At 37.8% G+C, this 23,289-nt stretch overlaps 1 protein-coding gene across 4 annotated transcripts in view; it reads left to right on the top strand.

Moving 5' to 3' along the window:
* FRY (FRY microtubule binding protein) overlaps window positions 1-23,289 on the top strand; it is a 158,689-nt gene that overhangs the window by 12,585 nt on the left and 122,815 nt on the right. For 3 of the 4 annotated variants that reach the window (XM_041487219.1, XM_041487222.1, XM_041487221.1), the window contains exon 2: window positions 16,103-16,302. In XM_041487219.1, coding sequence (XP_041343153.1) covers window positions 16,103-16,302 — 200 coding nt within the window. Of the gene's footprint in view, window positions 1-10,924; window positions 11,204-16,102; window positions 16,303-23,289 lie in introns of those variants that run through there. The other variant, XM_041487220.1, reaches the window with a different exon arrangement.

Raw genomic sequence — 23,289 nt, 5'->3', positions numbered from 1 at the left:
TTTAAGTATATGTATACATATTGAAGTATATAAGTATTGGTAATGAGAAAGAGAAAAAAAATCAAGTTAAATAAGGGATTATTTAGAGTAAAAATCTGAAAACTTCTTTACTGTGTGAATCTGCAGATGTCTTTTAAGATAAACTTTGTTTTTAAAACATGAAAAAACAAGACTGGCTACATCCTTAAACTGCAGTGTAAGAGCCAGCTCTTCACTGGAAGGGGAAAAACAGGATTTCTGACTGCAGCTGCAGTGACAGAAGGTCCATGTATATGCATAGCTGCTCCTGGGCCAATTCCCAGCTCTGTTTTGCCCAAAGTGGGAATTCCAGGTGACTTACTGCTACAGTGGAGCTCTGAGAATGGCATTTACAAGTAAGGGTTTTTGGTTTATTTGAGGACAAGCAGTAGTCCTTTGGGGAGTAAAATGGAAGCATCACACTGCTGGCAAGTTAGATATTTATTTAAATTTATCATGTGCTTTGATATTAATAGATACTTAGAAGGACCGTCTGCCTAATATTAATACCATTGTTTCTAGATCACCATAAAGTCTGCTACTAATTTTGGCAGTAATTTCCTAGTTTCATAAAGGAGTTTATCCCTGCAAGGTAATGAGCAAGTTTTTTCAAACTTGCTACCACTGACTTTAATCAAGCATTTTTCTCAATTAAGTACAAAGAGGTGTATAATTTTCAGAATCTCTTGCACAGCTAGCACACATACTTAATGAATTTCAACCTAATTGGTAAACTTCCCTAAAGCCTGACTGAGATGTCATGCATTTTTCAAATTCCGTTTGTATTATGACAGTAACCTTGGGGCATGACTTTTATTTTTAAAAAAATTCATTTTTATAATATTAAATCCAGAAAAGACATTTCAAGTTGCTATTGTTTACATTTATTGGATTGGTTATGTTTACCTGCTTTATGATGAGCAGAAGGCTCAGATCTCTACATTACTGTTATATGTGTGTGTGTGAATATAAATAACAAATTGTATCTTTCTAATTAATACAGAAAATGATCTTCAGTCATTAAACTTCCTAAACACAAGTGACCAGTGAACATTAAATGTCATTAAACACAATTGATCAGTGTGCTCAATGGCAGTCTTTTTCAATTTCTTTTTTCTGTTTTGAATCATGCAATCATACACATTTTGGATTCAAATGATAGCTATGATTTTCCGTAAACTGTAGAAGAACTGGCATGGTGCCCTGAAAATCTAATAAGTATCTGCATTCATAATTTAAGTAAGATATACTGAATAGCATTTTCAGAGAGTTGACTATTGTCCTAAGGGTTTTCATGCAAAACTAGAGAGTATTTAATTTTTTACTTCAGTGGAATTGGAACTAGATTGATTTCAATAAAACAAAACAAAGCCACCACAAACTTAATTTTAAAATTACTGTATTAGTTATTGCAGATGAAGTTTTTTCTAAAACTTTAAGATGGTATTTTAAACCTTGAAGGTCAATTAAGCATTTAACCCTAAACTATCACATTCTGGATTAATTTTTTAGCCATTAAGCTGTTACATAAAAAGCAATTACAGCCAAACTGAAAAGGAGAGGAGCTGCTTCTCTGTTCTGCTTTGAGCATTTGAAGTGGCCCAACAATGTGAGGTTGCTGTGGGGATATATCTAAGGCAGTGTTGACTGTTTTGGATCCTGTTCTGAGTTGCTGCTTTACCCAGTATATTTACCAGAAAATTTTACCCAGATTTATTCAAGTGATTTATCCTTTGGGTAATTTTTTATGGTTTCTGTTCCACAGGCTGATTTTAAGCATTCAACTTCCCAACTGGTAAGCCCTGAGCAAAATGTCCTGGAAATGCCATGTCCCCACAAAGGCAATGATTGGCTGACAACATAGGAAAAATTCCTTTGTATATACAGAAAGAAGTGTCAATGCTGGTGTTTAAATTCTTAATATGTTACTAGCCTTCTGTACCATTTCAGGTGCCTGAGGTTCATGCTTTGTATAGTTTTGTACATGCTTCCTTCCTGACAAAGGCATTCATTATCATTGGGTTGCCATGGAGTACTGATCACATGGATCTGGGAATAATAACCCATTATGCTAATATAGCTTGTCATTGTTTTTGATGTCCCATAACAACATCTGATGCTTGTAACTAATGGAATTTATGGTAAGATCACAGGTCATGGAAGAGTGTTGGCAAAACTGCCTACACTCTTCACTTTGAACTCTCTGATTACATACCTATTAGCAAAACCATTTGCACGTCTTTAGGTCAGTATTCTTCTGGTTTTAATGTCTTTCTGCAGTGAAAATTGGAGGTTTCTAACAGAGCAGTTCTGGCCTATTTGCTTAGTGCTAGAAATGTGTATTTTTCTTCTGAGCTCTCCTGCCCCTTTAGGAGCCACAACTTTGATACTCTGATTATACGATTTCTATTTGTACCTGGATGTACAAAGAGAAATCAAGTACTGATAGGAATTTAGACTTCTGCTTCTTGATATTATTATAATTAGAGAAAGAAGAATCCTTCTTACAACATCTGTATCCTGACTTTACCAATGAGAGATTGTTCTCAGAACTATGTTTTCTACTAATACATTCAACAAGTCATAAATTATACAACCAGAAAAAACATTGTGTCATCCAATCTGTGCTGCACATAAAACAGGCTTTATGGCCTCTCTGAATTAATTTCTGTTAGAGACAAAGCACATCTTAAAAAAAAAATCTTAATTTAAAATTCCCAGTAATGGAACAATCAGCACCAGATTTAATAGCATTCTGACAGTTAATTTTCCTTCCTTTGTGTTTAACTTCTTCAATGCATTTGTCTGCTCTAAAATTCCAGACATTGGATGTTTCTGAACAAAAATCTGTATCTCAGCAAATTTCTATTCCTGATATTCATGCTTAATGGGCATGGAAATCATCTCACCTAACTTTCAGGCATCCTTAGTGTTTATATTTTACATCTTGCGCAATCAAGCCTGGTTTTCCTGATAGCCAGTGAAGAGGTACAGGGGTACAGTTAAGATGAGCAGCTTTAGACATGTTTATTGTAATGAATCACACTTTGGATGTGCCTGAGTGCCTGTGCTGTCTAAAAGGCCTTTGGGGGTCAAGAGGTTCCGTGGAATACCTTTTGCAAGTAGGTGCCATTGTAGGAACAATAAGTGCAAATTTCTCCCATTACGTATGATGGTATAACTTTCTCATGGTCAAACTAAACTAAACTTCAAGGCAACTTTTGCAGTTGTGAGTTACTTTTCGCCTTTCCCGAATGTTCCCTAGTTCACCAGTGTCTTTTCTCAAGCTGCAGGCACCAGAACAGGACTGAGCATCCAGCAGTGGCTGCAGAGCTGCTGACAATGAAGCAGTTGGGCTTTCCTGCTTTTGCTTTTTTTCGTACTGCTTGAAAAGGCTCTCCATAGCTCTTCAGGTCATAAGAATAGCAGCCTGTTTCCAACACATTAGTCATCCTGGTCTCAGGCCTTTTTTCATCATCAGTGTTTCCCAGGAAGAGAAAGCTGCCTTCTGTCTGTGCGGCCTGGTTTCTGGCTATGCAATCCTCCGTAGGTTAGAATTAGTATCTCATGTATTATTTGCTTGTATTACAGTTTCAAATGCTATTCAAACAGAATGGCCTTTTTTTGCTATTTTTTCTGTTATCCTTAATTGGTGTTTTGCTTGTAAACTTTGTAGAAAAGTTTTTCTTTCATATCATTACCAGTAATGATAAATAGTGCAGAACCAAGAACTGGTCTCTGTACCTCCACCAGAAGTACATTCATTACAGTATGATTCTTCCTTAATTCACAGATGTTACCTGTCTTTTAATCTATATTGATTGAGAGTGTTGATTTTACAGTTTGGTAAAATAGCAATCCAATTGCCAAGCAAAAATGTAAGACTACACTTTCAGCCTTGATAACCAAATTTATAATCTCATAAAAAGATGTGGTTGATTTAATAAAATTTACTTTCCATGAACCTATGATTATGGCATTGTATTATCATACTTTGCTTCTTTATATCAAATGCAGCCACTCCAGGATGAGTATCAGGCCAGCTCTGCTGTGGTTGCCTGGATTGCCCTTGCTGACACTTGATAAAATCTGATACAACATTAGTTTTGTCCCAGACGTCAGGAATACTGAATTTCCCTTTGACTATACTATAAAAACCATCTTTTTATTATTTTCAGATTTGATTAGGCTCTTTGGTTTTTCTAATGAATTGCTCTGTTGTTGCAGGGTTTCAGCTGTTTATTTGAAAAATCCAATGTGACCATAGGATTCTTTCTTTATTTTCATAATTAAATTACACAGAGTTCATCTCTCTAGGTGCCTGTTCCTTTCCAAATTTAATAGTGTATTTCTGGCATTCCAAAACATTTAGACAATTCAATGCATGGAAGAAATTTTCTGTCATGGCCCACAGGACAGCATGAGAGCAATGTCCTGTCCATGTTGTGTTAGGTATTTGCAACTGACTGGTCATGCAGAAGGTCCCTTGGACAGCAGCTAAATTCCATGCAGTCCACTTATCTGTTCAAGTGAAAGTTTCTCAGTGGGCAGCTGCACTTGAGCCAAATTTTCAGAAACCTTCACTGAGCTCACGTGGATGGTAAAATACATTATCTTGTATTTCAGTCACCACAAACACTATTTATATCCCAGAGCTGCAGTCTACCAAAGCAGCAAACATTTTGAATTTGCATTTGCATTTAGGTTTGTGTCTGAGAAGCAAATGAACCCACTTTCAAAGAACTGTTAATGTAATGTAATAAAGGGTTATTAGATACAGTAGCATCATAATGGTCTGTGGCTAATAAAAGATGTCTGTAAGCAAAGAGGCCAGATAGCATTGAATATGGAAGGTAGACAATGTTATGAGTGTGCTGCTGCTGCCAGTATTAAGTAATGACATTAGTGATTCAGTCAGACATAGAGTAGGGGATTGATAATGTGTTAATCCAGATTTCGGCTGCAAAATTTTTTCTTTTATTTTTCTTTCTATAGATGTTACTTTGTGTGTTCCCTGTAGAGGGAAACATGAATTGATGTCTCTCTCATGTTAGTCTTATTCAGAGAAATCCCTCCTGTGGTGTCATCACAGAAAGCTTCACAAAATTTTGTGAAAGTCTTCTTGGTTTGTGATAGTTTCATTTGCCAGTCCACAGATCCAGCTTGTGGCTTGGTTTACTGCTCATGTTGTGCCATTTTCCACCCACACGAGCAAGGGTGAGAATTTGAGCCAGCAGCAGCTAAAATGCACCACAGTGCAGTTTAATCCATACAAGGTGCTCTTGAAGAGTCTACAGGTTTAAGAGTGAGAGTTGTCACTAATAACTTTGGGTGTCTTTGTTGTCAGTTCTCTTCCAGTAATCACTGAATGAGTGACAGGCACCTCTAGAAAGTGATTTATTCTGTCTTAAGATAAGAATCTAAGAAGGATTTGATGGGTCACCTAGAAATGTCGGTCTCAATTTACCCAGAGCCTGGATGGCTGGATTAAGTTTGATATTTGGTTGGTAGATGGCTAAATTTGTAACTTTCCTTAAAAGGCACCCATATGGTAGATCAAGTGCACCAGAAGATGCAAGAAAGCACATACAGTTTTAAAGATTTTCCTTTGTAGTACGACACTTTGAAACATAACTAGACATGACATCTATAATATGGCATGAAATAAACAAAGCTGTACGGAACCAGCTCTTAGTTGGTTGAACAGTGTTATGTCAGGAGAACTAGAAGCTGTTTCTTTTTATGCATTGGTAATAAAGTGCTGCTTGTTTGTGCAAGTGCATCACAACACACTCAGGTTTTCATACTCATGCGTACATTGCACAGAAGACACATCATCCACAAGTGATATGCTGTTTCCATTCCAGTGAAAGGAGTTTTTAACAGCATGATCCAACACGTCAGTAGTTTGGAAGAGCAAGTGTGAACAGACAGCAAAAATTCAGGGATGGTTCCAGTTCTGGCATCTGAGGTGGCTGTTGAAATTGGAATAGGACTGAGATGCAAGTGTTCAATGTCTCTTTCCGGTAAAAAATAAACTGCTTTAATAAATGATCAAAATTCCATCTTATCCAGACTTACAGTTGTATTGCAGAACATTTAAGTAGAAAAGAAGAAGTATATTGTCCCAAAGAGAAAATGTATAGATGTCATGGTTTAAACCCAGCTTGCAACTAAGCACCACGAGGCCACTTGCTCACTCCTGTGTGCAGGCAGGTGTTCAGCCATCCCCAGGAAAGCTGGCTCTCCATTACAGCTTACAGTAGCTTGGGAAGACAGACACTGTAACTCTGAATGGCCCTTCTTCCTCCTTCTTCCTCCAGTTTTACATGCTGAGCATGACACCCCGTGGTCTGGCATATCCTGTTGCTCAGCTGGGGTCAGCTGTCCCCACCGTGTCCCCTCGCAACTCCATGTGCACCTCCAGCCCACTTGCTGGTGGGGTGGGAAGCAGTGAAGCCCTTTGGCTCTGTGTAAACCCTGCTCAGCAGTAACTGAAAAATTCCTGGGTTATCAATGCTGTTTCCAGCACAAATCCATAACACAGCCCCACACCAGCTACTGTGGAGAAAATTAACTCTACCCCGACCAAAATCAGCACATTAGGGAAGGTAGATACAGATCACATCCTCCCTGCTTGCTAGTCAATCCCTCTTCTGGAAGTAATAATTCCTTCTCTTTTGGACTCTTTTAGCCTTGTACTTCCTCGGCCCTTTTCCAAATTCCCTAAAAATAATTCTTCTGCTAACACCCATCAACCACAAAATTACAGGAATATGTTCATCTCCCTGTCTCTGAAAAGGAAAGTAAATGCAACAAAATGTCTGTCTGAAAATCTTACAGGAAGCTATTTTCTGATCCAACAAAACCAAAGTGGAGCTTAGCCTTTTTGCCTTAGTACCTAAAAAAAGTGTAAAAGAAGAGTATGAATGTCTTTATTCAAAATCAAATTATTTTCAAGTGCTCTTTGAACCCAAAGAAATCCTGGTGTTTCAGAAATAAACCTTGTCTCTGCTTTAATTTTTTTAGACAAAAACCCAACAATTTCTCCTCTGAAAATATTTTTTCACCCTTTTTTGGAGTTTTTTCTTTTGGAATAACTGGAAAAGGCAAAAAAAAAAAAAAAACCCTTGTGAAGTTATGTAGAAAAGATATTAAGATTTTGAAATCTTTTGGAAGTATATTGTTAATCTCAAGTCAGCCTTCAAAGAGGCGGCATGTCATTACCATATAAAACACAGAAACTGAGAAGTATTTTGGTTTGATTTGGATCGCGTCAGAAGAAACAAAGATATTTCCTTTAGTGAGAAGTCACCCCTAAATAAAACACTCAAATGTGAAAATTGTAGATTTTCCACAAGATTTTCCATGTCATTTATCACTTTCAGTCTTTAATCTCATAATAAACCAAGCAATTTCTAGAATTGATGCAGTTAAAAATCTTTATGTTACGTGCATATATTCCCGCATATCTTTGGCACAGTGGTATATGTAAACAAGAAAATAATGATTTAGAGAAAAAGGAGCAGAAAAATAAGTAAGTGAGCAAAGAGAATTAGAGGGAAGGAGAATTGCTTTCCTGCCTCACTCACATGTCTTGCAAGGATCTGTTATAAGAACTTAGGGAACACTGTTATGCTGCTCAACCTGCCAGTTAGGAGAAAGAGAGAGGGAAACTCTCTATCTTACAGGGTGCTTAGCCAAGTCAGTGAAAAGGCCTTTAAAAAGTCGATGGACACATATGACAGGATTTCCTGTTTGTTTATTTGTTTTGGCAGTCATCATTCTTGAATCCTCTGCATAGGCAAGGGGAGAAAATGTGTTCCACTCACTGCTTTCCTCTACAGGCTCTCACATCAGTTCCCCCTCTCTTGAAGATAATTGCAGTACTTCTCTAAGGATTACAAAGCTTAATATTTTTCTGCCATCAGCTGGGATGTGAGGGCCAGAATATTGCTAGTTTGGCTAATAAAGCCAAACCAACAGTTTTATTCTTTCCAGGTTTCTAGGTTAAACAAGAACCTTCAGCTTCAAAGTTAACAGGCTTTTCACCACATCAATCTCAAATAAGACCTGTCTATATGTTACAGTTATGTAAGGACTGTTCTAATGTTTCCCTGAGTTAGGGCAAAGATATTTGTATTAAACTGATTCTTTCCTGGTGGGGTCCATCGCAGAAAATGACTGTTTCATAAGCATCTCTGAGTGGAATGAACATAAGAACTCTTTGTAGATGTGCAGAGAAAAGCATTCCCCACAAGTGCTGTTTTAGCATCCATAAGGCATACTGAGTGACCACATATTTATTTCCAGGTTGCATTTTGTTTCTATACTTCAGAGGATTGGATCTGATTGTTAAAAAAATACTGTATCTGGGACATGTTCTTAGGCTCCATTCTGCAAATCATTGTCCACCCTTGAATTAAGGAAAGGGCTGAATGAGTTTGTAACAAGAAATTAGCCTTATGTCCCAAAATCATCAGTCTCACTGAGAATAAATACCACATGGTCTGTTTTAGGCTTGTTTTTTTGTAAGATACTGAAAATAAATTCAAGAATGGAAAGTATGTGCGTGCACACACACACGCACACGCACACACACACACACACAATGTTTAAGCCTCCTTTTCCTTGGGTAGGGTAGTTGTGTTGGCCAAAGCTTACACTTTATTGGCATTTCTGCCACTTCTTAGTGAATGTACTAATTAACTTGTATCCTGTTTTCTGTCCTTGCTGTTCCTTGAGTTCACATGAAATTTGTATTCTCCTATTACGGTAAAAGGGATAGGAAGTTTGGACAATAATTGTCTAACCAAGTCTACAGCATTTGGAGCTGTCTTTTGTAGCTCCACAAGTACTGTGAAAAGAGTGGAATAAGTATATCTAAACCTGGCAACAACATTTTTTCACTAAGTACTCAGACAGAAATAATTTAAAATACTGGTCTTATCTTGGATAAATTGGTAAAACAAGTCCTGGAGTGCCTTTATCAGGTATATCTTCTTCCTTTCTCTTCCCCATGCCAATTTACACAAATGAATCTCCTGAGGCATGTCTCTTTAAAGAAATTCAGGAATCTGAAATTTATAAATTAGCCTTTTCTCCCTTATATTTTCAGAACAATCAAGTATTTTAAGATATCCATTTTGGAGAGCTGAGGTAATTTCAACACTTTATTGGATATCCTCCCAAATCTGTTCCCTTTAGACTTGTTTTCCAAATGAATGTTTTGCTCCAGAATGTTGAACTTCTGTTGTGCTTTTCCCCACTGACCCTACTGTCTCTTCTCTATTTTATCTTCTAGACTAGATAGTATTTCCTCTGGCATAAGGATTTTCAGACTTTTGTTTTGCATGTAATTGTTTAGGTTTTATCTTTGTTGCATTGCTGGCCATCTATCTAATTGGTCAACCAAAGAAGCTCTTCCTGAAGAATCCTGTGTTTGGATTAAATAGGCTTTTGAAAGTCAGGATGAGTTGGGATAGTTTTGTGTCATGTTCTTTTGTCAAGACAGCTGCACAAAATGACTGATTATCTTCTCCAATAGTTGCCTGAACAGTTTTAGACAGTCTTTAGAGTCTGGAGTTTTAGAATACATGTTTACTGAGATTTCACAGGATCACAGAATGAACTAGGTTGGAAAAGACCTTTAAGATCATCAAGTCCAACCTATGACCTAACACCCCCTCATCAACTAAACCATGGCACTAAATGCCACATCCAGTCCTTTTTTAAACACATCTGGGGATGGTGATTCCAGCACGTCCGTGGGCCGACAATTCCACTGCCACTCAGTTGCCCAGTCTCTCTTTCAGTGAAGAATTTCTTTTTAACATCAAACCTATATTCCTCTTGGCTCAGCTTCAGACTGTGTCCTCTCATACTGTCAGTTGTTGTCTGGGAGAATAGACACAACCCCCAGCTGACTACAGCCACCTTTCAGCTGTAGAGTGATAAGGTCACCCCTGAGTCTCCTTTTCTCCAGGCTAAACACCCCCAGCTCCCTCAGTCATTCCTCACAGGGCTTGTGTTCTAAGCCCCTCACCAGCCTTGTTGTCCTCCTCTGGACGTGTTCAAGAATCTCAACGTCCTTCCTCAACTGAGGGGCCCAGAACTGAACACATGCAAATTAATTCTGAAAATAATGCTTAAGTTAAAATCGTGCTACTAGTGCTATTAGTGCATCAGTGCATCCTACTAATACGCTGCAATAACATTTTCCTTGGGAATCTTACCATTTATTTCACCACTTTAAAAATGGATCTGCTAGACCTTTAGTTTGTTTCTTTCAGCAAAAGTTTCCTTTTTTATTCTCTGACTATCAAGATTGAATTAATTGGGAATGTTCTCCTTCAAAAGCTGAAAAAGAAACCTTTTGTGGCAGATTAACCATATCCTTGTAATTAAATTCTTCATGTTTATTTAATGATGTGTTTTCTTTTTAATATTATAATTGCTGTTTTAAAACCAAGCAAATTTTCTCAAGAGTTATTGCAGCAGATGTACAGTTATTCTTAAGGATATGTGGTTTGTCACTGATTCTTGGCATGGGAAAAGAAGAGTTACTGGGTTGGCTTTATCGAAAGGAATTCAGACTGTATGTACTTTTGGCCAAAAGACTTCAGTTACAAAACAAAACCCATCCTGTGTTGTCACTGTGCTTTGCATTTCTATACTAATTGCTTTCAGCTTGGATTGTATGATAATACATGTGTTTGATATGTGTGATTTGTTTTTGTCGAACTCCATTATCCTGTCTCATGTTCTTGGAGTGCCTGAAGTAGTTTCACTAATCTGTCAGCATAGTATGTACTTGTGGATAAATATAGACATGCAGCCACTCTGTGAGTGGTCATCATCATATGCTGAAGCTAAAAATTACCCCTTTGGTTATGGAAAGGCTGAGCTGATCTGCAGGCCTGCTCTAGCTCAGACATTGCAGGTCTTCAGCATTTGTCTATTGAGAAACAATACCAAGAAACTGAAGGAAATGTCTTCCTCACAAGCAGTGAGGAAGTGTGAAACAGGATTATGAAACAATTAATTTATTTTTCTATTTTAGTTAGAAAAGGATTCTAACTTTTCTAACTGAAGGAGCGGAACATTTCAGGTATTCACAGGCTCATGGATATTACAGTAGCATGTTGGAGAAAATCCAGCGTGATCGGCTTTATAAAGGGGCTCGGTAGGTATGAAAATACTGCAAGTTGATGTTTGCGTTTGTCTTATTAGTTTGTTCATTGTTGCTAAAGTGTAAATTTGACACAGTTTACTAAAAAAATGCAACCTCTACTTTTCTGCTTAAAGATACTCAAAATTCAGTAACTGTATGGCTGAAGTTATATCCAGTGTAGCGCACGTTCTTGGCTTGTGCATTATGATCATTCAGTTGTTTTGATTCCTCTTACAGCTCTAAGAAAAATAGTGCAGATCATAGCAGGGACTCTTATGATAATTTAATTTGGTACTTATCCCCAGTATCAGCTTTTGACCGTTGCACTGAAACTACTGTGCTTTCTTACAGCTGTTTTTCTGATCAGGGAAATGATCAATACATGGAAAAATCTAGCAGTGATTTTATGTCAGGAAGTACATATACTTCTGTGGAAGTAGTATATGGTTGGGATGACAACCATGTGTGATATTTCACGAATATTTCCATAGTTATTCCTTGTCTTTAGTTTTTTAAAAATACATAAAATTGAGAAAATAATGAGTATAGCCTGTCCTAAATGAAAATAGGATAAGAGTATAATTTGAAATACAGCTTATTGCATATTTAGTAGAAAAATAAAGGACAGTGTTGGAAACAAGAATAGGTGCTTCAGACAGAATTACATCTCCAAATGGTACAGACATTTTATAGTTGATCTAGCATGGTTAAGCTTTGTTACAGATTTTCATAGGATAGAAGCTTTAAATATGTATACAACTTCCTAAACTTGATCTGTAGATTTTCTGCTATTGCAGAGTCCTTGGGCATCAGGGTTACCATGGTCTCCTCCATGTGCATCACCATTCATTCTCCTGGGGAATGAGCTACTTTTGTCTAGGTTAAGGGTTTAGCTTGAGTGGTGACCAGCACCCTAAAATATGTAGACATTCAAACTAAATGCTTCTGTGGTTTGTTCTGGGACTTCTCTTTGTAGAACATTTATTATTTTGAAATCAGGCAATAAAAACTAAATTTGTTAAGGAAATCAGTATCTCAAATTGAGTATAACTCCTTCCTTCCACCCACCTCCCTCCATGTTTCTTCAGCATGAACCCACACAAACTATACATGGTGATTTCTCCTGTTAAAATTATGCATTTTATTTAATGGAGCAGTTTCACTGGGGAACAGTATTTCACTGGGGTATATGGTGAAACTGAGCCCATGCTTTTTACTGCTACTTCTAAGGCTCACATTATAATGTGTCAACATAAAGGAACCAACCAGTAATGCAGCTACTTCTTAAATTTTGAGTCTTTGATTTCCAATTTTATGTCTCAGACTTTTTTTAGTGAGTTTTGTAGGGCTCTCAGTCTAGGCATAAAAGCTATAATCTGTTAAAGCTGATACATTATCATTATAGATATCAGTGATAGTCTTGTCACTGGGACAGACTTTTTCAATGCAAATATCAAGCATATGCAAATGCTGGAGATAATGAAGCTGAAAAGATGCCTTAGAAAGCCAAAGCTATATAGAATAGTTCATGACCAACTCATGATCAACTCCAGACCCTCAGAGTTTTGGTAATGTTAGCTTTCACACTAAATGGAGTTAACAGCTACAAAATGGCCTTTTAAAAACTTGAACTAAATCAATGTCATATGTCAGTCATTTCTCCAACTGCTGTAATTACTGTGGTAATGATAGATGTTAACCCCCAGGATGTGCTTTTTCTGTATTTGGGGAAAGGCTGTGAAGTTCTTTATTTCTGAGAAGAACTAGACTAAAAATTCTTGGTGCACTGGCCAATCTCACAGATAATTGCATTCCTCTGTTACAGTGTGCAAATACGTGATTTTTCGGTTAGATGTCTGGGAAAAAAAATTAAATCAGCCTGTGTCACAAACCTAACTGAATCATTGTTAAAAGGCTTCCTACTAACAATGACTGTGTGGATTTAAATTCCAGTCTCAGAATCCTGGCTGAATGCTCCGATGATGGAAGATTAGGGTGGCAGCTCGCAGGTAGCATGGCTAAGGTTTGGCCAGGATGCGGAGCGTGCCTGCTCTCACACACCGCCTGCCTGCCTGCCTGCCTGCCTGCTTGCCTGACTGCCTTGAATCCCCCCGGTGTTCTGAGCTTAGTAGCCAGCTTTGAAGCAGAATTGCCGAGGAACAGAAGGCAAGTTTGTGTTCGATTAGATTCCTCCGAGAGGCGGCCTGGGCTGGCTGCCTGGCCCCAGCCCGGAGTGTTGTGCTTGGCAGGATCCGCGCTGGCGAGCAGCCCGCCCGCCCGGGCACCGCGCTCGGCTCCGGGCTGGGAACGGCGCTGGAGCTCGGCGTGCTGGAGCTGCCAAGGACGGGGCTTGAGCGGCACTACGGACGCAGATCCTTAAGAAAATTGGTTTCGCTGCTCACCAAAGAATTCTCCTGACTGAGCACTTGGAGATCGAGCTGATTTCATGGGTAGATGTGAGCCGGTCAAAACCGCACATTTGGCAAATGTATTCCTAATTGTAAAAATGTTGTCTGACTCCATCCTAAAGCTATTTGTGGAGAGATTTCCATTGCCTGGTGTATTTGATAGTCCATAAAAATTTGCATCTGATCCTTTGCATCCCACTATCTTCATGTTTAAGTTTTAAGAGAGCCTAGGTGGTGACAGAAGAGCAGTAGCACTTATGCTCTTCTCTGGTGGCTTTTTTCAGTACTTTGAAGTAGATTATTATTGAGAACAACGGTGTATTTTTAGAACAAGTCTTGTTTTGTATAAATGTAGGAGCTTTATGCACTTTGTATTTTGCAAAGAGTCATAATGCCAGGAAGATTCTATGATAATGCTTTTGCCCTCAAAATTCAAGTGAAACTTTGCAGGAAACACATCTAGCAGGAAACATCTGTCACAGTGGGAGAAGTGCTGCTGCTGTGCTGAAGAGTGATGCTGTTCCTCATTAGTGAGGGGTTCTTTTCAAAGAAAAGATGTTACACTTGCAGAATAATAGCTACATGAACAGAAGCATTTCTGTCTTCTATTATAGTCATATAGGAACTTCTAAACTGATTTTTCTAAAGGAAAACATGTTCTCTTTTTTCTAGTGGACCCTTTTTTATTTTTCAGTGTGTAATTTTGGGTTCTTATTTAAAAACTCTGAAACCATAAAGTTTATTAGTTTAAATTTTTTTTTCATTTTTGTTCAGCAATGGAAAGTCCATAGGAAAGGTCAGACATCTAATTTATTGTTAAAACAATCATATGTCCCTAATAATTACAATTAATTTCAGTAACACAATTCTGTATCTGAAAGGAAAAGTGATACTAAAGGTATTAGATTGAGGCAATCATCACTGTAGTTCATTCTTCTTTCTCTCTTTCTTTCTTTGCAACTTGGATGCAAATGTAACACTCTGGAGTGCAGTGCTATGGGGAAGTGCTGTAATGGTTTTAGTTCACAATATTTCCATGGTCTGTATTACCTTAAAGCACCTCTGTCCCAATCACCAGTAGCGCTCGTGGGCATTGCGACACTTTTATTACATTGAGTGGATAATGGCTGGTCTTGCCAGTGTTACTTAATTTGCTACTTTTAAAGTGTCTGGCAAAACTAACAGAGAGAGGATGCTACCAGTATCTGCCTGAGCACCAAACATGACTTTTATTGCCAGTAAAAGCTGAGCCCTGAGGATTTTGAGTTGTAAATTTTATGTGTAAAATGGTAGCATTTGCAGTGCTACCATTTATTTTTCCTTCATTCGCAGAAAAAACAGCAAGTAGAGCTCAGTCTAGTATACAATATCTTGATACTCATTATGGGGAATTCAGTCACAGGATAATTTAGATTGGAAGGTGTACCTGGTGGATGATTAGTCCTACCCCAGCTTGTTCAACGCCTAGCGAAGGTTTCTCAGGATCTTGTCTGGTCAACTTTCAAGTGTCTCCAAAAGTGGAGTTTCTGCTGTATATCTGGACAACATGTATCAGTGTTTGATCACCCCCTTACAGTGGAAATTATTTCCATACATCTAATAGAAATTTCTCACATTCAGACTAGTGTCTGTTGCCTCTTGTCCTGTCATTGTCAGTTCAAAGAAGAATCTAGTTCCTTGGCATCTTTGCTATACTCCATTAGGTAGCTAAAGAGTGCACTAAGATTCTCTTCTGAAGGTTGAATTGGTCCAGCACTCTCAGCCTTTACTAACCTTGAAAGCCCCTGACCATCTTTGTGGTCCTCTCTTGGCCTTGCTTCAGAATAGCAATGTCATTCTTCTATGGGAGAGCACAAAATGGAACAAAATACGCCAGGTGTAATCTCAAAAGTGCCAGATGGAGCTGCAGGGTTTGGTACTTTCAGGAAAGCTAATGCATAATACTTTTTGGCCATGGAAAACATTCCATGTCTGACTCTTCATGTAAGATTTATACTGGTAACATGTATGTTGATTTTTGAGTCACTCTTGACTCGGTATAGGTTACAGGAGAATAAGACCCTTTACAACTTACCATAGTCGAAAGATCAGACTGCAAGGCTAAGCCAGTTTGAATAAAATAAATTTTTATTACTTGACAACTGAGTTACAAGTTTGACTTGCATGCAAAAGATAAAAAATGAGGATGTTTTTCAGTTAGATGTCAGCAAGACTTGCCATGTGAAAAAAAAAAAAAAAGAGGATTGAGTAGGCACTGCATAGTAAACACCACTCAATATTAATATCAAAGATTTCATCTTTGATTTCTTCTTACAGTTAGATAATGTCTATTGTCTATAATGTATTTTACCTATGGTACCATAGAATATTGATGTGTTGTGTATTTTGATTAGCAGCTAGTGTCCAGTTTTGCTTTGACAGTGTAGTGAGCTGTTGAGGTGCTCTGTGACAGTTAAACCATGTTGAATTACCCAGAAGTAAATGCATCTTTTCTGCATTTCAGCTTCTCCAGTTGGTAACGGATATATCAAGCCACCTGTCCCTCCTGTTTCTGGTACGCAGAGAGAAAGAGGACCCCCAGCCATGCTGCCCATCAGCATTGACCCGGACAGCAAACCCGGCGAATATGTCCTGAAGAGCTTGTTTGTTAACTTCACTACCCTGGCTGAACGCAAGATTCGCATCATCATGGCAGAACCTCTTGTGAGTAAAAAGAAACTCCATGTGTATCTATATTCTGTGCTTTGAATTTGTTTTAAAAGCAGGCTTGCTTGCTGTGCAGTGAAGAATATTTTGCTTGTAATCTGCGTTGGAGTTTGACAGTGTTTCCCAAACTGTAAGATCTGCTGCTATGGCAATTGGAACGTTGTGGGAGAGGGCAGAGGTATGCAAGATATGCCATAGGGGTGACATGAAAAGGAATTAATATTTAATTTCTGTTTGCAATGTGGGCACATGCTAATGGGATTGTGAGGCAGAAGGGGTGTCAGCCAGCATAGATTTCACAGCTGGGAGAGCAATCACTTGAGTCAAAATAGATTAAAAAATGCTGAAATATGGAAAAAGCAGTATTTCTGAACATTAAAGGTTTTCAGCTGAAACATGAAAATGGCTACCACTTTTAGTTCTGACAGTAGTAGATTTCATAATCTAGCAGAGGACTATAGCACCTATTTTCCAGATATGAAAAAGCATACAGCACTTGAGGAAGGAGTTACATTACAAGGTCTTGCACAGTGAGAGAGCTGTTGTTATTTGTATTTTTAGGCAAATTTAACACGCAGGTATGTCTGTTACAATTTGTCTTGTGTAACTGAACTTCCAGGACTCTGTTCATTTAACTTGAGATTACATTTTATATAAATTCTTGCTATTTTGATTAAGGAAGAATATTTCTATAACTTATATTTTAGTTCTGATGAGGCAAAAAAATGCCAAGACCTAAAAATAACCAGAAATCTCTACTTCTGTACTATAAGGGAATTTTAATAAAATCTTAGAATGGTTTTGTTATAAAGTCCAGTGTCGAATACTTAGTTCAGTTCCCCATTTTTGGGATATTTTGAAGGGCAAAATTGAAATTGTCTTTATTCTGATGGCATCTGTTTATCGTTGATTTCGATTCAGAAGCATTTTGCTTGGAAAGTTTTACCAGGCTTTCTTCTGAAGCATTAGCTAGATGCAAGATGACAGAGCTATCTGATGTAATTTGGAAATAACACCAAAAAAAGCTTACAGTAAAGAATATTATGACAAAAATCCATTTTTTTTTCTTCTTTGATGTGTTCCCTCCAAATCACGAAAAGTAGAATAAACTGACAGTCATAGTGTAGGTCCTTTTAAAAAATAAAATACCAGCAGCTATTTATTATCATCCAGTCTTCATATAATGCCCAGAGAACATCTTTAAAATTTTAAAACAAAGTGTGTATAAAATTACTTGACAAGATTAGGAAAACAGCAAGAAGATCAGTACCGAGGACATAATTTCCTTGCAGCACCTTTGTTACTCTTAAACATGAACCTCTGCATTTTCATGTAAGATTTCAGGCATGGATTTATTCCCTTTTCACCTTGTGCTAAGATGATTTTGAGTTGCTATGTGGTAATATGTTGTTTTTTTCACTTTGAGAAACTGTTATTATCTGAATGTTGATCTTATTCTAGAGGTTATTCAATGGAATTTTATTTGGTAAATTCACTGTAGAATGTAGAAATATTACAAGAGACTGGAATGTCACCTTCTTGTCATACATTTTCAGAATGTATTTTTTACAGGGGTCTGACCATGAGACACTAACAATAATTCAATTACATACTCACGTCTCATTAGTACTAATAGAACTTACAAGCCATGGCATGCTGCTGTTTGAGGTTGGCTGTGACCAATGAGTAAGCAGGATTCTGTAGACATTCAGTCAAAATGATCTTGAAATAATTAGGTTGTAATGAAAGAAGTGACAAGGGAAAATGGCAAAAATTATTCTTGAACAACAGCTAAGAATATAAGTCTACCCTTTTGGTGAGTGGCTGCTGGATGTTTAGCATCTTTGTTCCCACATTAATCTACTGATTATAATTGTGACCAGGAAGTCCCAGGGATTTGGGAGACAAAGTTTATGAATTGATGGTGAAAAGCTACCTTTTGGCCTTTTTTCACAATAGGTAGTCAGATGGTGAACTGTTTGAAGTTTATGTTCTAATTAAACTCAAGTGTACTTCAAAGGAAGTCAAACATACACAGTGCTCAACACTGAGATATTTCTAGTTTGATTTCTCCAAACCATTACAAGATATGACAGTTTAATTTTATAATGAGTGATGAATACTTAGGATATCTTCTAGAGAAGATAAAATGATCTGTTTATAATATTGTTGCCTTTTCATCTCTTTTATCACGAAGTCTAGCTCACACTGAAGCTCTGAAGTTACTATGGTTAAATTAAATATTTACTGATACCTTTTTTACATGGATCATTCTTTTGATACACATATTCTACCTGCTTATACTTTCTGATTATCATTGGTTTTATGAATTTTTCTCTCAGTTTCTTTGGGTTCCATGTGACCATGTGATATATTAATCTCTTTCTTTTGTGGTGCACATAGAGCTGAAGTGTAAATTACAGTGTTCTGACAGCTATGTTGGAAAACCATGTTTGGGCCACACCACGAGTTGCAGATGCTAGAAAGGCACTAGAAAGCTTTGCTATTTTCTAGGGCGTCAGTGAAGGGGACAGCAAACCCCACCCCTTCCTGCAGCCCCATGAAGTCTCATCTGGAATAGCAATATTCCAATGGGAGAGAAAGCAGAGGGCAATGTCACCCACTCATCCTGCGGCCCTGGCTGGCAACCGAGTATCATTTGACATTTTGGTTACTGGATCTGGCAGTGATCATCATAAAAAACACACTCCACAGTTAATTTATTTTCTAGACATGAATATAACTATCAACTATCCACTGCTAAGTCTTTAACAAGTTAAAATGCCAAACTTTTGTTTCCAGATTTGACATTTTTTAACTTTGTCTGCAGAATATTTTATTCAAAATTTGAGGTCAATTTTCCCCCTTTTTAGGATCTCTGATATATAAAAAAACAATTCAGTAATTATATGTTCACAATCATGTGGCTAATTTTTAATGATTAACTGCTATACCCAGATTGTCAAGTTATATTATTTCAAATTAAAAGTATTTGACAGCAGACTTGATTAAAGTGGATTGTCCAGTTCATAAAATTAAATTCTCATAAGTGAAATGAAAATAATTTTTTCTTGATAATCTTTAATAATTTCCTGGTTCTTTTCTGTAGATAATTGTTCTTATTTGTGAAAAATAGTAAGATTTTATTCTGCAAACCTTTTTTCACAGCTAATTTAATGCATATTTAATTTGTATCAGTTTTTATTCTAAATCTTCTCTGCATTGCTTCACTTATAAACAAAATCTGATATTTTATTACTGCTGTTTTTTTTCAAACAGTGGTGACCTTGAAATGAAGCTAGAAAGAGGAAGCCAGAGAAATATTCTTGCCAATTCAAATGAAAGAATATGTATCATAGCTCTGTAAGGAGAAAACCCAGAAAACAGTTTCCTTTTTTAGGACTGTTGATTATCACTTTGGGTAATATTCATCCTGTGCATACAGAGCAGGCTAATCTTTAAATACGGCTTTCAGCAGTACTTACACACAGCTGTAGACATTGATAAAACACAGGGAGCTACAGGCATTGACAGTTGTTAATGGTTAATTTAGCTGTTGGTAAACTTTCATTATGCTTTTCTCCTGCAAGCATCTTCTTTTACTGAGCTTGTCTAAATTCAGGATCTCTCCGAATACTGAATTCAAGAACAGAATTTATTCATTATAGGATTGGGACTATAAACATATTCATGTATTCTGCATGTAACTTAGGCAGGTTTCATCTCACCATTAGGAAAAACCCTGAAAGTAGTGATGTGGTTGATACTAGTGTCTTTATCACTTCCATTTCCTTAAAAGCTTAAAGACATTAAAACAGAGATCTATGTCAAGACAGGGCTGGTGATAATAACGTAGCAGATGGTTCAGAAGACTTTGAAAATACTGAAAGAATAATGCAAATTACAGAGACCAACCAACCAATACATATAATGGGACTTGTTTCTGATTAGCTTCAGTCTAGGCTTCACTTTCTCTAGGCAGGAGGAGAATTTGCTAAGAACAGACTTGGGAGAAAAGGAAGTAGGTTTTTTGTTTTCTGAGGACTGGGCTGTGATAACTAGTAAGATTTATGTAGGCTATGATAGTACCAAGCAGTTTTTTCCCACAGCTGTAATGTAGAATTTTCTGGCTTACATGGACTAAATCTCCAGCTGCATCATGCCAGGTGACAACTCCTTGATTGTCACCTGTAATGAGACATATTACCACTACAATACTACAGTATTTTATATTTGAAGTCTTCATTAATAGTTTGGCATGTACAAGGACTTTGGACCCCTGTTTGTTCACAGTGAATAGATAGTAGTTACTGTAAGGAACAAGTAATTTTCTGGAAAAGAGGAAAGGCAAGCTACCTTGCTCTGTTCTAGCTGTTCACTCAATATATGTATGTCCAGACAAATTGACAATTGCACAACTTTATTTGAATACCTTTATGTAAATATATATGAAAAATTCTGTTCTCTTTTTTCATACAAAACCTATCTCACTAGGACCTTTCCTCTATAAATGCTACAAGCATGCTGCCTTCCCATTGTCATCTATCCCTATCCACCTCTGTGTCATTGAAGGATTATGCCACTGATCATTAATCTAATTCTTTTATTCCATGAGTGTTTGTGCTAGTCAAAATTTTGTAAAGCATGTGGCAATCAACCCCAGCTATAAGGACCTCATAATTCATAATACCATACCTCAGTATCTAATGTCTCATAATTCTTTATTTCTATTGTATTATTTATTTAGCATTTAAATTACAGAAATAAATATTATTATAGTAGCTTCTTTAGACCTAGTTGCAACAAATAATGTGTAGGTCATTAAGAATAATTATTCTTAATTATTCTGTCAAGAATTGTCTCTGAAGTAATTAAGATGCTTCTTTATGAAATTCTGCCTCACTTGATTATACTGTTCTGTCACCTCCTCATAAGAAAGTGGAAGCATCTTAACAACATATTACTTTAGGTACCCAATATGTAACCTGAACGTGTATGATCCTTTCATTGTATGGAGCCCCACGGATCTGTTACAGTGGATGTGTTAATTGAATGTGCAAATCAATGTCAGTCAGTCATAGGACAGTCTGGAAGACAGAACAGTCATTCCCCTCAGGAGAGGTTGTCTCCTAGTCCTCCCAGAAAGTGTCAGCTCAGCAGAGTTCCTTTCCTGTGAGTTATTGACTGGATCCTGGGTCAACTTTTTGGACTAGTAGTTGGTCTCAGGATTTTATTCTACTTCTAGCCATACCTAAGGACTTCTCATTGCCCAGAGAAGCTTTAAATGCCCAATCCCTGGAAGTATTCAAGACCAGAACAGAGAAACCTGATCTAGTGGAAGGTGCCCCTGCGTGCCAGGAGGGTTGCAGTCTGATGATCATTAAGGTCCTTCCAGCCCAAACCACTCCATGATTCTATGATTCTGAGTTTAATTTCTGTGTGGACTGTCTCTTCAGTTCTGCTTCCTTTTACTCAGACTTTCCAGCAGCTAACTGCTCTGTTTCAAGAAATCAATTAAGCCGAACAATGGTTCAGTCATCACTCTTCCCTCCTTCACTAATCAGCTTTCCTTGGGAGTTCACTGGCTTTCCAATTATAGTCCAGTCCACCAGTGATAAAGAAGCCCAAGCTGGGCCAGATCAATGTGGTCTTTTTTCCAGCAGAAGGAAAGGCAGCTAAGCCTGGGAGATCTCTTCCATGAAATAAGCAAGCTCCAGACAGGAGCTCAAAGGATGTGAAAGCAGAAAATCACAGGAAAGATGGGCCTTTTGTACAAAAGATGGAGAGTAATCAAATATAACAAAGTCCATTGGCATAAAGATCCTTCACTTCCCCTTCCACTTACCACTTCAGATATAATATCTTCTTCCAGTTATCTCAGTATGTGTCTTAGGTTGAGACCTGTAGCAGAAGCCAGGCACTGAACAGTATAGAGCTAGGGTGGGTAATCTTGAACCTCAGGACAAATATCTTCCAGAAAGACCTGGAAAGGTTTGTATGATTGAAGCAGTGATCATCAATCAGCTATCTTCTGTATAGTTCAGGGGGACATATTGCAGAATTGAAACACAGAAGTTGAGGGAAAAGAGTATAAAGGATGCAGCTGGGAAAAAAAGAGCTAGAGGAAGAGACAAATGTAGGGTTTCAGAAATAATCATAGGGAGTACAGGAGAGCAGAGAGAGCATCCAGTATGGTGTGATTCCAACATCCATATGAGACTGAGGGGAGAACTTTATGCCATTTAGCAAAGCAAGAAGGAAACAGACACATTTTTGCATAGACATTGTCATCGTCATTTGCACTTAGATACAGGTCCATAGAACACTCGCACATTTCAGAGTCACATGGTGTCAGTGGGCACTTTCTCAGTGCTCTTGGGGCTTCCATGGCTGAATGTGCATGCAGAATGCTGTTTGGGACATGAGCGGAGCTCATTCCAATGGCAAGGCTCTGCAGGATGCTCGCTGTCCCTCATTACTGCATGGATACAGTTGGGGGATGGTCAATGACGCATACAAAACGCTAGGAGAATTTAACATTGCAAGACAGATTCAATCCAAGGTCACTGAGGCTGTCACACTGCATCACATGTTGGCCAGTGCTTGCAAATATAGCAGAGAACCTACCACATGCCCTTAATCACATTATTGTGTCATTTAAGGATATTGGCTATTACCACTCTCCAGAAAATGGAAGTCCTACTACAGTCATTTCAGGTCAATCTTATCACTGAAGTCTGTCATCATGAAGGGTGGAAGAAAATCAAGTGTACACTTCCGTGGCATTGTTGGCAGATAAGTAGCAATTCAGTAAAGGGGTATTTTCCCATAGCTACACAACAGCTTCATCCTTTGCATGCTTTCAGAGTCACATTTGAACTCAATGAGGTATTGCTTAATTTATGTGCTCTCTTCTGGGCCTGAATCTGGCATGGCATAGTTCTGGCATCAGACAGCTTGAATTATACCATATTTGACCCTGCA

Source organism: Pyrgilauda ruficollis, unplaced genomic scaffold (assembly GCF_017590135.1).
Source record: "Pyrgilauda ruficollis isolate IOZ18807 unplaced genomic scaffold, ASM1759013v1 scaffold8, whole genome shotgun sequence".
NCBI classification, from domain to species: domain Eukaryota; kingdom Metazoa; phylum Chordata; class Aves; order Passeriformes; family Passeridae; genus Pyrgilauda; species Pyrgilauda ruficollis.
The sequence above is the reverse complement of the archived record's forward strand: the minus strand, read 5'-3'. Positions and strand labels throughout refer to the sequence as shown.